Genomic DNA, 14,656 nt, shown 5'->3' on the forward strand with positions numbered 1-14,656 from the left:
GAGAGGCTGAATAGGTTGGGGCTGTTTTCCCTGGAGTGTCAGAGGCTGAGAGGTGACCTTATAGAGGTTTATAAAATCATGAGGGGCATGGATAGGATAAATAAACAAGGTCTTTTCCCTGGGGTGGGAGAGTCCAAAATTGGAGGGCATAGGTTTAGGGTGAGAGGAGAAAGATATAAAAGGAACATATGGGGCAACATTTTCACGCAGAGGTTTGTGTGTGTGTGGAATGAGCTGCCTGAGGAAGTGATGGAGGCTGGTACAATTACAGCATTTAAAAGGCATCTGAATGGGTATATGAATAGGAAGGGTTTAGAGGGATATAGGCCAAATGCTTGCAAATGGGACTAGATTAGTTTAAGATATCTGGTCGGCATGGACGGGTTGGATCGAAGGGTCTGTTTCCATGCTGTACATCTCTATGACTCTATGACTGGTTGGACTGAAGAATCCATTTCTGTGCTGTGTGACTTTATGACTCTTTGACTTTGAATATGACAAAGGTGACATGTTTGAGACCTGGCTATCATTCTTTAATAAATGATATGAGTAAGTCTATGCACATTACTTCATAATGCATTTAACATTCATAGTTCATAGAAAATTCAATATATTGCACATATGCCAGTAATTCCTTCATTGAAATATGTAAGGATTAATATACTTTATATTGGAAATGTAGATACAGAACATTATTCAATAGGGTATCGGGACATAGGTATGCAAAGATAGGATTCAGGTGCAAGACTAGGCCATTCAGCCTTTTGGGGCTGCTCAACTATTTAATAAGATCATAGCTGATATGGTTGGGGTAACTGTGGCATAATGGGATTCCTGTAAAGAACATAAGATGTAAAACCAGGCATAGACCATTCAGCAGATCATGTCTGCTCTGCCATTCAGTGTGCTCATGGCTCAGCTGATGATCCTTAACTCACTTTCCTGCCTTTTCTTTGTAACTTTTGATTCCGTTACTAATTACAAATCTATCTCAGTTTTGAATAAACTTAATAACCCAGCCTCTACAGCCCTTTCAGTATTCCCTTAAGTTTAACATGCAGTTTAATTGGCAGTTAGGAAGGCAAATGCAGTATTAGCATTCATTTTAAATCAGCTAGAATACAAGAGGAGAGATGTACTGCTGAGGCTGCATATGATTCTGGAGAGACTGCATTTGGAATACTGTGAGCAGTTTTGGGCCCCATATCGAAGTAAGGATGTACTGGAATTGGAATGATTCCAGAGGAGATTTACAAGAATGATCCCAGGATGATAGGCTTGTCATATGAAAAGGACTTAGGTTCATACTCAAGAAGGTTAGAAAGATGGGATTTGGGGGGATGGGGGGTAATATGTTTACTGGATCTGATTGAAACTTACAGAATACTGAGCGTCTTGGACAGAATGGGCATGGAGAAAATGTTTCCACTAGTAGGAGAGACTAGGGTCCACGGACACAGTCTCAGAGTGAAGGAATTACCCTTGAGAACTGAGATGAGGAGGAATTTCTTCAGCCAAAGGGTTGTGAATTCGTGGAACTCATTGCTTCAAATCATTCAATGTATTTGCAACTGAGATAGGTAGGTTCTTGATTAGTAAGGTGTTCAACTGTTATGAGGAGAATGAGGTTAAGAGAAATATCAACCATGATTGAATGGCAGAGCAGACTCGATGGGCCCAATGGCCTAATTCTGCTCCTATATCAGTTTTGGATTGTGTGCCTTTGGCAGAGAACCTCATCCACTGACTTGGAAAATCATTGATGTGGCTGCAAGCTTCCTTACCTTGTCTCTCCATTTAAATTAGCATGATATAGCAATGTTGAAAAATAAATTATTAAGACATATTATATGTTTCTATTAACATCACACTGAATGGACCATCCATATGAATATTCTAGTCTGACCATTTGATGCATTGAAAGAAGGTCAATATTTGCTTACAATAAGCCTGAAGTGAACAAGGTATAATATGATGACCTTAATGGTGAAGGATAATTTAAACAATTCAACTTTATGTTATTGGAGTTTATAACCTCCTTGGTAGCACCAAAGATTATGAGGGCTAAGTAGAAACAAGCAGTTCTCCTGTTATTAAAAAGATCAGTTTCTGAGTTTAATCAATGCAATTTGGCACTGCAATGATAGAAGATGGCAATGGATAAAGGGTTAAACTATTAACCCTGACCATCTGTTATAAAGTATTGTGTTCACAGCACAGATTGTAATTTAATCAAGGGACCAAAATGATGCTGGACTGCATTTGTTAAAGTCTGAACCATCTCGTATGAATGTCACTTAAATAGCAAAATCAAATTACAGCTCTTAACCTGCATCCAGGCATTTGTCAATTTCTATAATTCAACAAAATGCATTTACCATGACCTTAATTTTGTTGCCATTTTACACTGGCTGCCCTTAGTGGGTGGCTGTGAAATGTCGTCAACATGACTTGATACCAGGCAGCATTCAACAAGACTTTTCTGGCTAATATTGAATTTTAATATTTTTGCTTCAAGAAGGGGAGTTGAGACAACCTGGAAATTATGGATCTGTGATCCTTACTTCAGTTGTGGATAAAATAATGGAAAGGGTTATAAGAGATAGGATTTATAGTCATCTAGAGATGAATAAGTTGATTAGGGACAGTCATCATGGTTTTGTGAAGGGTAAATCGTGCCTCACAAACCCTATTGAGTTCTCTCAGAAGGTAACCAAACAGGCGGATGAGGGTAAAGCGGTTGATGTGGTGGATATGGATTTCAGTCAGGCATTTGATAAGGTTCCCCACGTGAGCTATTACACAAAATACGGAGGCGTGGGATTGAGGGTGATTTAACAATTTGGATCAGAAATTGGCTAGCTGAAAGAAGTGGTGGTGGTTGATGGGAAATATTAATCTTGGAGTTCATTTACAAGTGGTGTACTGCAAAGATCTGTTTTGGGTCCACTGTTGTTTGTCATTTACATAAATGACCTGGATGAAGGCATAAAAGGATGGGTTAGTAAATTTGCAGGTGACACTAAGGTCAGTAGAGTTGTGGATAGTGACAAAGGATATTGTAGGTTACAGAGAGACATAGATAAGCTGCAGAGCTGCTCTGAGAGGTAGCAAGTGGAGTTTAATGCGGAAAAGTGTGAGGTGATTCACTTTGGAAGGAGTAATAGGAATGCAGAGTACTGGGCTAATGGTACGATTCTTGGTAGTGTAAATGAGCTGAGAGATCTTGGCGTCCAGGTACACAGATCCTTGGAAGTTGCCACCCAGGTTGATAGGGTTGTTCAGAAGGCATACGGTGTGTTAGCTTTTATTGATAGAGGGATTAAGTTTTGGAACCATGAGATCATGCTGCAGCTGTACAAAACTCTGGTGCGACCACATTTGGAGTATTGTGTACAGTTCTGGTCACTGCATTATAGGAATGATGTGGGAGCTTTGGAAAGGATTCAGAGGAGAGTTACTAAGATATTGCCTGGTATGGAGGGAAGGTCTTACAAGGAAAGGCTGAGGGACTTGAGGCTGTTTTCATTAGAGAGAAGAGGGTTGAGAGGTGACTTAATTGAGACATGTAAGATGATTAGAGGGTTAGATAGGTTGGCCAGTGAGATCCTTTTTCCTTGGATGGCGATGGCTAGTATGAGGGGACATAGCTTTAAACTGAGGGGTAATAGATAAAAGAAAGATGTCAGAGGTAGGTTCTTTACTCAGAGAGTAGTAGGTGGCGTGGAACACACTGCCTGCAAACAGTAGTAGACTCACTAACTTTAAGGACATTTCAATGGTCATTGAACAGGCATATGGACGAGAATGGAATAGTGTAGGTTAGATGGGCTCCAGATTGGTTCAACAGGTCGGCGTAGGGGCCTGTACTGTGCTGTAATGTTCTATGTTCTATGCTTGATATTTTATGCTGTTTTAAACAATATACATCTTAAGCAGTTTTACTACAATATGCGTATGTTTGAATGAATGAAGGCACCTGTCCCCTCTACAGTGTATAATCAAGAAACAATTATAAATGCCATCTGGAAATGTTTTAAACAATGCAGTTTGTATCTTTCATAAATAAGTACAAGTCCTTACCTAGTATCCATTTCATTATTAATAATTCTGTCCATGTAAACTTTGTTGTTTTCAGTCTGAAGATCTGTCTTGGATGATCTGTAGTCGTTTCATTGGGCAAAGTCTTTACACCTTCAAATCTGTCTGATGCGTTTAACACCAGTAGTCCTAGAAAGATGGTGAATGAAACTGCATGTGCTACAAACTTCATAAATGGGCTTCTTAAAATTTGTCCCAGCTGGAAAAAAAGAAGCATCAAGAATATAAGATGGTAAGCAACAGAAACTAGAATTCTTCAAAATAACCTGTTTATGTATCTGTGATTTTGATAACAGCTGGTATTCAAACTACCTTTCCTTCCTCTTCTAACTTTTTCTCAGGTTAAATGGGGTCACTCTAATGCTGGTTGATCAACTTCATATGAACTATTATTTTGTTTAGTCGTTGCTTTTATAGTCTGATGCCCTTTCTGCCATCAAACACTACCATTTATTTGGGCATGGGACTGGCACCAATACACACTAATAATACACTAAGACACAGGTCTGACAAAACTCAAAACTCTTGACACCATGTAGGACAAAGCAGCCCACTTGATTGGACCACACGCATAAACATCCTTCCACCACCAATGTTCATTGTGTACTATCTCCAAGATGCACTGCAGAAACTCATCAAACATCCTTAGACAGCACCTTCCAAACCCATGACCACTTCCATCTAGAAGGACAAGGGCAGGAGATAGATGGAGACACCAACACCTGTAATTTCCCATCCAAGTCACTCACCAAACTGACTTTGAAATATATCGCCATTCCCTCACTGTCACTGGATCAAAATCCTGGAACTCCCTCCTTGAGGGCATGGTGGATCAACCTACACCACATGGACTGCAGTGGTTCAAGAAGGCAGCTCACCACCAAAGGCAATTTGGGACAAGCAATAAGTGCTGGCCAGCCAACAACGCCCACATCCCATAAGCGAATTAAAAAAAAAGCAAAATACTGTGAATACTGAAGACCTAAAATAAAAGCAAATGCTGGAGAAATTCAGTAGATCTGGCAGCATCTGTGGAGAGAGACATAGAGTTAACATTTCAAGTCTAGCAATCCATCATCTCAGTTTCCTGGACCCAGGAAATCCAGCAACATGACATTAAATTTCAGTTAGTGAAGAGGCACAACGTTTGATGATAATATTTTAAAGTGCCAACCTTGGAGCATTAGAACCAGCAGTGCCAGGATTCTAACTTTTAATTAATATCTGCACCAAAACCTGCCAATTTGTTTAGAATAAAATTTCCTTGCCGTATGTAACTAACTGGACACACTTTTCAAAAAGAAAGAAGCCCGACTTAAAAAATCTACACAGGTATTGCTTACACAACTCACTTTGACAGGTCTTAAACACAGGAAAGAAAAAGTTGTACCTTGCTGTATGGAGCAAACCAGTATCCAATCGCAAGAAATGGAAGGCCAAGGGTGACACCAAACACAGCCAAACACTTCACAGCGATTGACCGCTGGCGTAAGCCTGAGAGATTTTCATACCAAATGGTAAGCAATTGCTGCTGGCAGTTAGGATGAGCAACAAACTGGTAGGAATGAAAGAAATATTTCACAGTCAGCTTCATATTTTCAAACAATTCAGTGGGGAAACAGCATTTCATAGAAACTACTTTGAATACAATCAGTAAATACATTTTAGAAAGTGATCTTCCGTTCAGTTAAGGTATAATGGAAACCCCAGTTTTGTGCATGAGAAAGGGTTCAGAGTCCAGTTCAACACAAGTTACAATAGTTTCTGGAGTTTTAGAATAATTCAGTGTGGTTTAATAAGATTCATGTAAATCATGTAGTCATGTTACTAATCACATGACACTGACATTTGTGTGAGAGAGGACAACTTCTAGAATGAGCAAGTGAAGAGAGCAGTGTTTGAAACAACACTAGAAAGCTGTATTTGTAACTGCTCTACGCGCGTGTAAATAAAGAAATGTTGCAGCACATAGGGAGTAAAAGAGATATGTAGCGAGCAGACGCAGGAAATATATGCAGACACCCAACAGCCGAGACATTCAGTCAGGTGTCTCGAAGTATAGATAACATAAAGACTTAATGCACAAGGTAAAGAATAGTGGCCACTAGGGAAAAAAACTTCCAGAGCCAGGATTTGAAGTTAAGACAGTTCAAGGTGTCCAACAGAAAATGGTAGGTTTAATGGCATGCCAAGACCTTGGAATATTTTGAGACATAAGACCATAAGACATAGGAGTGGAAGTAAGGCCATTCGGCCCATCGAGTCCACTCCGCCATTCAATCATGGCTGCTGGGCACTTCAACTCCACTTACCCGCATTCTCCCCGTAGCCCTTAATTCCTTGTGACATCAAGAATTTATCAATCTCTGCCTTGAAGACATTTAGTGTCCCGGCCTCCACTGCACTCTGCGGCAATGAATTCCACAGGCCCACCACTCTCTGGCTGAAGAAATGTCTCCGCATTTCTGTTCTGAATTTACCCCCTCTATTTCTAAGGCTTCAGAATTACATGTGATGGAGCAGCACCAATAAGTCAGCATGTTTTTATATTTTGTAGGTCCAATAACTAATGATCTTCTGATAAGACAAAATGTGGAAGAAAGCGCCATGAACTGTGATGCATTGCTTAAAGCGTTTAATGTGCACTTTTGCACCAAAAGCTGGCCCCTTATTGTTTGTGATTTTCATAAATGATACAGATGAGATTATGGAGAGATGATAACTAAGTTTTGGATGACACAAGGATTGGGCGAGTGATTGACAGTGAGGAGGAAGGTATTAGGTTACAGAATATAAATGGATTGGTTAGATGGGCAGATCAGTGGCTGATGGACTTTAACATTGATAAGTGTTTGGTTATGTGCTTTGGAAGAAGAAACAAGATAATGGAAGTCTCAATGAATGGCAGTACACAAGGAAACTCAAATGATCAGAGGGAATTTGGGATGCTTGTCCATAGATCTCTGAAGGTGACAGGATAGGAAAATACGGTAGCTAGGAAGGCAAAAGGGTTGTTTGCCTTTATCAGTTGTGGCATAGACTATAAGAGCAGGGAGGTCACGTTGGAGCTGTACAGAAGTTTGGTTAGGTCTCAGCTGGAGTACAATGCACAGATCTCATCACCACATAATGGGAAGGATGTGATTGCAAAGGAAATTGCAGTGAAAACATTAAATATTTTCAAGAAGGATTTAGGTATGGTTTGAGGGTTAAAGGGATTAAAAGGTATGGGGAGAAGGGAAGAATAGGATCCTGAGGTGGATAATCATCTATGATCTCATTGAATGGCACAGCAGACCTGAAGAGCCAAATGGCCTACTCCTGCTCCTATTTTTAATGTCTTTATCTTTACTGGTAACTTAAAGGTGCCATGTCTTGAAGCAGCTACTGAGAGACGGTAAGTGCATGAGGGGTAGTGTGGCAGTTGGGTAGGAGACAAGGTGCCAGGTCAGTGAAGGGTAGGATTCAAATGTGTGGGTGTAAAGGCTGTAACATATTGGAAGGCACAATGTAAGAACATATAAAATAGGAGCAGAAATCGACCATTTGGTTTCTTGATCCTGCTCCTCCATTTAATACTATCATGGCTGAGCTGTTTGTGTTTTGAACTTCATATTCTCAAGTATTTGTGATTAGCCTTGATTACCTTAGGATAGGTCAGGAATGAGTTGGACTGGTGTGGTTTAATGGCTCTAACTTTTCCTGTCTAACCCTTAATAAGTTGGAACCCTCTGAAGTCTGCGGCTCTAACTCAGAGCAACCTTTCAGAAGCTCCAGATGCCAGGTAAAGGGTGCTTCAATGTGTGCACGTGCTGGGAATGCCATATCATCATGCTTCTAATATCACTAACATAAAAGCATTCCATCAAATGCAAGTCATCTGTGATCATCATACCACATCTTAGAAATCTGTGTCAGGTGTCCTGGGAGCTGCCATGATTCCTATGTCCATGAGATCTCTCATTCTCTCATTTGTTTCAACGGTTGGGGACCTTACAAGGATGGCTCCCCATTGTAATCGTGGTTGATGATTCGTCATGCAATCTCCTGACTGAGGCTGAGCTTCGATACAGTGCAGCTCATTCTTATACTAGGGCCATGGTGAAGCAGATGTTAGGCCTCTTGAAGAAGAGATGCTTGGATGAGATTGTGGGATGGGGCCTTGCAATACACTCCTGCCAGTCTGCTGCCAAATCCTTGCATTCTATGCACTGTACAACTGGAGCATGCAGAGAGGGTGTGATAAACACTGAAGGCATAGGAGAGGGGCAACTGTTGTCCTCATTGAGCAGGAGGAGCATCACTTTCAGCATGATAGCACACTGCAGCATCAGGCACAGCAAGCCAGACAGGAATTAATTGACATGCAACAGCAGTATGTGTAAGCCGGGTGCAGGTATCACTCAGTGTCTGTAAATTTGTTGGTGCTTGATGGGCAAATAGTCCCTCTCTGTTCCCGGAGAGAAATGTAGCATCTGTTTGTTTATTCCTCCCTTCTTTCCTGTTGGTGAGTAAAAGTCAATGTTTTCAACTGTAGGAAGGCTTTCCAGGGTATGATGGTCCCACATTGAATAAAGAGAATATGTTGGGTACTGGAGAAAGACTACTACTCCCTTAGATAGGCTTTTAAGATTGGATGACACAAAGCATGTGTAGCCTGTTTCTTAGATAGCAACATATTTACGACAATTCATTGTACTTACAATGAGGTGTCAACTGTGCCACCTATATGTCTTGAGAACCATTTATTTTTGGTTCTGCTCTGACTAGGGACATGGTGAAGGGTAAAATTTCACCTGGTCTATGGCTGGGTTTTAAAAATGATACCAGGCATCAAGAAACCCAGGAGGTCCTGGCAATAAGTGAGTACTTTCACCTTTGGTGAAAGGGAAGAAAGTACATGCGCAACACTGGAAAGGCACATTGCACAGGTAATGAGTGAGAAATTTTGCTGGGCTCACAGAGAGAAACCCTCCATGAAACTCACCAAACTTGTTGCTTAGCTGATTGCTGGTAAAATTCAGTCAATTGCTTTAAATGTACAGTTATTTGGTAAGAGTTTAATAAAATTCTTGACGCTTTATAATTTAGTAAGAAGTGATTTATTTAAAAAAGCAGTTGTATCGATGAATGAAAAGAGACTGTTGTGCTAATGCAGAAGAAATAATAAATGACAGCTGCCTACATTTATATGCAATAATTAATAAGCCAGCAAATTTTTAAAAAATCCACGATATTGAAATTTCTCTATGTTTTTGCGAGGTGATGTGCAGATAAAATTGAAGTAATTGGTTATGTTGGATGAGAAAGTGACAAAAAGAAATTGAAAATGTTCAACTTAACAATGGATTATTTACATATCATGTCTTCCTTGTGTCTTAATGCTTTTCTCATATCAAAATCTATTAACATTGCAGTAATTTAGCTGAGATGGAGAATGGAGCAGTGCAGTGGATTAAACCTTTATCCCACCATTGTTTGTGCATTTATGCCCCTTCAAAGTGTAGCACAATGATATTCCATTTGTCTGAAACTTTTATCTGAATGACAGATTTCCATCCAAACTCAATTTCTGTGCAGTTGATAGTCTGAAAGATATTCTCTAGTTTTGAAACATTTTATATATTTTGTGGTATTTTAAAAACATCCACATTAACTATTCAGGTTTGACTAGAACATAATTTGCAACCTGGCATGTTTTGTTCTCCGTCCCAATGAACTTATCCTCTTTAATAACCTGATGTTACATGCCACATTGAGTGAAAAGGTAGCTAAACTACTTGTTTTCAAGTTTCCTCTATTGCCTTGCACAGTCACTGAGGAAATGACAGTTACTTATGCCTGTATGCTTCTATGTTCCTTCTAGAGATGTTAGCCAGTTTTCCCATTGGCCCAGGTGTGAGCAGAAACTCACCACTGGATAAAAAATCAAAGCAATCTTGTTTTTCACTACTTAATGGGTGCCGGAGGGCTGAGGAGTGGCAGATAGAGTTTAATTTGGATAAATGTGAGGTTTCTCATTTGAACCTATACAATTAATGGCATGGCCATAGGTAGTCTAGTCAAACAGACTAGGCATTCTGGAACACAGTTTTTTGAAAGTTGCATCACAGATAGACAAGAAGGCATGGTTAAGAAGGCATTTAGTGCGCTTGCCTTCATTGCTCAGACCATTGAGTATAGGAACTAGGATGTCACGTTGAGTGTGTACAGATGTTGGTGAGGCTAATTTTGGAGTATTGTGTACAGTTCTGGTCACCCTCCTATACAAAGGATATAATTAAATTAAGATAATTCAGAAAAGATTTACCAAGGTTTTACCTGAACTGGAGAGTTTGAATTATAAGGTGAGGCTGGATAGGCTGGGACTTTTTTTACTGGAGCATAGGAAGTTGAGGGCTAACCTTATAGAGGTTTATAAAATCATGAGGGGCATAGATAAGGTGAATAGTAAAGGTCTTTTCCCTAGGGTAGGGGGGTTAAAAATTAGAAGGCATATTTTTACTGTGAAAGGAGAAAGATTTAAAAGGGACCTGAGAGGCAACATTTGCACACAGAGCATGGTTCGTATGTGGAATGAACTGCCAGAGGAAGTGGTAAATGCAGGTACAGTAGCAACATTTAAAAGACATTTGGACAGATACATGAATAGGAAAGATTTAGAGGAATATGGGCCAAACGAAGGCAAATGGGACTAATTTAGTTTGGGAAACTTAGTCGGCCTGGACAAGTTGGACTGAAAGGTCTGTTTCCATGCAGTATGACTCTATGATTGAATCAGCAGACTGATCAGCTGCACTGTAGAGACTTAATTTCACAAAAGAAAACAGTGTACAGTCAATTTGAACAATCTTTATCAGAGTCAAAATGTCAGTGTGTTATACTTAAGAAGATTTGTAATACAAACAAATACCACAAGGTTAGATCAATTATGTTTCCAGAGCAGCTTGCAAATATACAGAGATTATTAAAATCCAACAGCATTATAAATTCATTAACATATTTACCTTTTTGACTTCATACTTAATGGCAAGTTTCACTCTGCTCAGAGATGGCCTGTGATGATCACCCTGAGGCTCAGAATCCACATCTCCATTAAGAATGGCTTCCACTTCCTCTGTATCTCGGCACAGGTCAAGCACACCAACAGCAAAATCCTTGCATTGCATAGATAATTTCCTATAATCATTCTAAACAGAAGAAAATGACAGTTGCTGAGAATTACTGCAGTCATTCACCCATCTCAACAAAATGCTAGACAGGGAATCAGCTGACAGATATATAGCCATAAAATTGGTAACAGTTTACACAGTCACTCTAGGAACGTTTTCATACAGTTGTAAAAGTGAATAAATCAAATGCATTCCGTAAGTGTTAGATAATCAGATGTTTAGGTTAATCAGAGTTTAATAGTTTAGTTAGGGAACCATGCAGATTGTGGTCAATGAGAACTTAATTGTTCTTTGGTTTATAAATTTATTTTCATCAGTGTTTAAAGGGTGGTCTTAGACATGAGCCAAATGCCAGTTGTATTAATTAAAATTTCTATGCCTGCCCTTGCCTCGGGGGAGGCAATATTGACTTAAGCAATTAGCCTAGTCAAACAAAAATACATTGCAATGTGTCAAATGATGATTCAGTTTTCATCATCAAAGATAATTTCTTGTGAAAGAAAGTCTAAATCAGATTCATGCCATTCATGATCCTGGCATGGTCTAAAATATTTTTCAATCAATTTAATACTTTAGAGGTGTAGTCCTTGTTGTAATTTAGGAATCACAGCAGTTACCTTGTGCACGCCAATAATTCAGAAACAGCAATTGGATAACAACAACTTTTACTGTTTTAACAATGTTGTTTCATTAATAAATATTGACCACCAGGAGTAACTCATCTGCTATTCTGTAGTGCCAAGGGATCTTTCCATGTTCACTTGAGAGAAGAGTTTAGTCTTCAGTTAAAGGTCTTATCTGAAAGACGCAGGTATCCTTCAGCTATTTTTCTCCCTAATGTTTACCATACTTATATGATAATTTTATGTATTCCATGCATGGGAAAACCCAAGTGTCTATGAACATCAACATTAACAAGTTTTATGTTTTGTTTGCTTTTATGTTCTAACTACCAAATTGAATAACCTCACACTTATCCACATTATCTTCCAATTGCTGTTTACTTGCATGACAGTATTCTCTCTCTCTAATGGATAAAGTGTTCAAATTCATTAAGCAGCATTGAGAATCAGAAATTAATTTGTCATCTGGACTCAGTGCTGTGATTCTTACATTGATTCAAAGATCAGTCTTTGAAATCACTGAACAAATGTTGACTTCTTCAATTAAATATCCTTCTTTTCAGCTATCAAAAAACGAACAGATGTCCACCTGTTTAACAATGGTGAATGCTGTATTGTATTAGAGTGTTGGAGAGTTTGTTTATATCATTGCAAAATGGTATCTCATTCGGGACATTTGCTTGATGTTCAGGTCCAGCAGGTTGATTTAGCTCATTGGAGGTTGTTTATATATCTGTGAATTTACACTGTGAGATTGTTCTATAGGGCATTTAATAGGATTAAAGTGTTTAAAGAGATTCTTAAATGGGTGAGAATTTATATAGCTGTATAAGAAGTTAAAATAAATTAGTTTATTTCAATTCAAGTTTGACCATGTCTTCATATGAGCATATAAGATAAGCTTTTTTTTCAAATATTATTTAGGTGGATGTTATTGATCATTTGTTCCGCATTTCAAATACTTCCCAATGTTATGATAATATTCATGAGTTCTATCCAGTCGATAGTGAAGATATGAGGATACATAAGGTTGTGGAGATACATAAAAGCTATGGAGGGACCATGAGATCCATAGGGAAAATAGTGAGGGCATGGGGCTACAAAGGAAATATGGGGATTCGTTAAGAGGGCCAACAACCATCAAAGGGAATAGGTGGATATTGCAGTAACTAGTGGATTTCCAGCCTGCCAACCTTGGTGCTTTTTCACCTTCATTTTCACTTTAGTCTTGCTTTGGGTGGTGGAATCCCCAAGTCCATACAGACCCCAACTCGATGGGTGTGGAGAATACCATTTGTGTGTTCTTTCAGTACTTTGAAAATTCCGTCACGAAATGGCCTGGCTCACTATTTCATAGGAAAATAGGAACAGGAATAGGTCATTTAGCCCCTTGAGCCTGTTCTAGCATTCAATGAGATTATGGCTGAAATATGGACTAACTCCTTATACCTGCCTTTAGCCCAGATCCCTGATGCTTTTGCTTAACAAAAAAGTACCTGCGTTAAATTTAAAATTAACAACCGACTTAGCAGCCACTGCCATTTGTAGAAGGAGTTCCAGCTCTCTACCACCTGTTGTATGTGGAAGTCCTTCCCAATATGTCTCCTGAATGGTATGTCCTAATATTTAGACTGTGCCCTCTAGTCCTAGAATCCACAACCAGTCGAAATAGTTTACTTTTATCTACTCTGTCTTTTCCTGTTGATATCTTGAAGACTTTGATCAGATCACCCCATAACCTTCTAAACTCAAGAGAAAACATGCTTAAATTGTACAATCTCTCCTTCCTGAGTCTATCAGAAAATCTGGCCTCAGGAATCGTGATCTTGCAGAATAACCATTTGTTTAGTCATTTACAAATTGCCTTTTAGAAATCAAAATACATTATTTCCAGTGGTTCCTTTTTTGTCTACCCACTAAATACATCCTGTCAAACATAATTTGTCAAATGTGATTTTGCTTTTCTAGAATCAAATTGACGTTCTCTGATCATACGGTTTTCTCAGTACTTTGTTAAGATTTCCTTTTGTGAGAGAGCCAAGTTATAAATATAAAAAGAACATAATACCATTAATGGCCAATTTAATATTATTAAAATCCTCAAATGCAACAGAAAAAAAGTGAATTACCTGTGGTAAATATACTGGATGTAAAACATAAAGGTTACAAAGCAAAGCTGTGACTTTATTTAAGATTGTAGCACACTGAATAGCCCAGGGGAACTCTCACTTAATCTGCTTCCATCAATTTTTGTAAGGCGTTAGATTTGGTTCTTCTGAATAAGTCTGTATTTTTTTGTTTGTTCTTTTGATTTGCATATATCCCTAATTATTTTTGTGAGCAGTTAAGTGGCGGGGCGGGGGGGGGGGGGGGGGGGGGGGGGGGTGGGGGCTGAGGGAAAGCTCAGCAGCAATCTTCGGGAAATGGAGAGGTCACTGCTTGGTCCACAGTGCAGTTAGAAATGGCAGCCGATCTCTCCAAGTGCCACATTAATCAGAGAGCTAGCACAGTTTTGGCAACACCAGAGCGCAGTGATATCTGAGTTCCCTGCAAAGTAAACAAGAGTGCACTTCCATTTTGAGGCATGCTCACAGGGAAAGTAAAAATGTTCCTGTTGTATTGGGGGAACTCTGTAAGCTCCGATGATCAGAGAGAAAGTCTCTCCAGCAGCATGTCAGGATAATAGGGCAGGTTATTGCGACTGTGTTCCACTTCTTTTGTACGTGGAACATTGGACATTTGTGATCCCACCTTTGCTCC

The 14,656-nt window shown here is 39.3% G+C and overlaps 1 protein-coding gene across 1 annotated transcript in view; it reads right to left on the reverse strand.

Annotated features, from left to right (window-relative positions):
• The window catches only part of LOC140492060 (short transient receptor potential channel 7), a 151,576-nt gene that overhangs the window by 39,729 nt on the left and 97,191 nt on the right, over nucleotides 1-14,656 (reverse strand). The window contains exons 3-5 of the mRNA XM_072590725.1: nucleotides 11,109-11,291; nucleotides 5,492-5,656; nucleotides 4,084-4,300 (exon numbers count right to left, since the gene is read on the reverse strand). Coding sequence (XP_072446826.1) covers nucleotides 4,084-4,300; nucleotides 5,492-5,656; nucleotides 11,109-11,291 — 565 coding nt within the window. The remainder of the gene's footprint in view (nucleotides 1-4,083; nucleotides 4,301-5,491; nucleotides 5,657-11,108; nucleotides 11,292-14,656) is intronic.

The sequence above is a fragment of the Chiloscyllium punctatum genome, chromosome 20, assembly GCF_047496795.1.
Source record: "Chiloscyllium punctatum isolate Juve2018m chromosome 20, sChiPun1.3, whole genome shotgun sequence".
In the NCBI taxonomy this organism is placed as follows: Eukaryota; Metazoa; Chordata; class Chondrichthyes; order Orectolobiformes; family Hemiscylliidae; genus Chiloscyllium; species Chiloscyllium punctatum.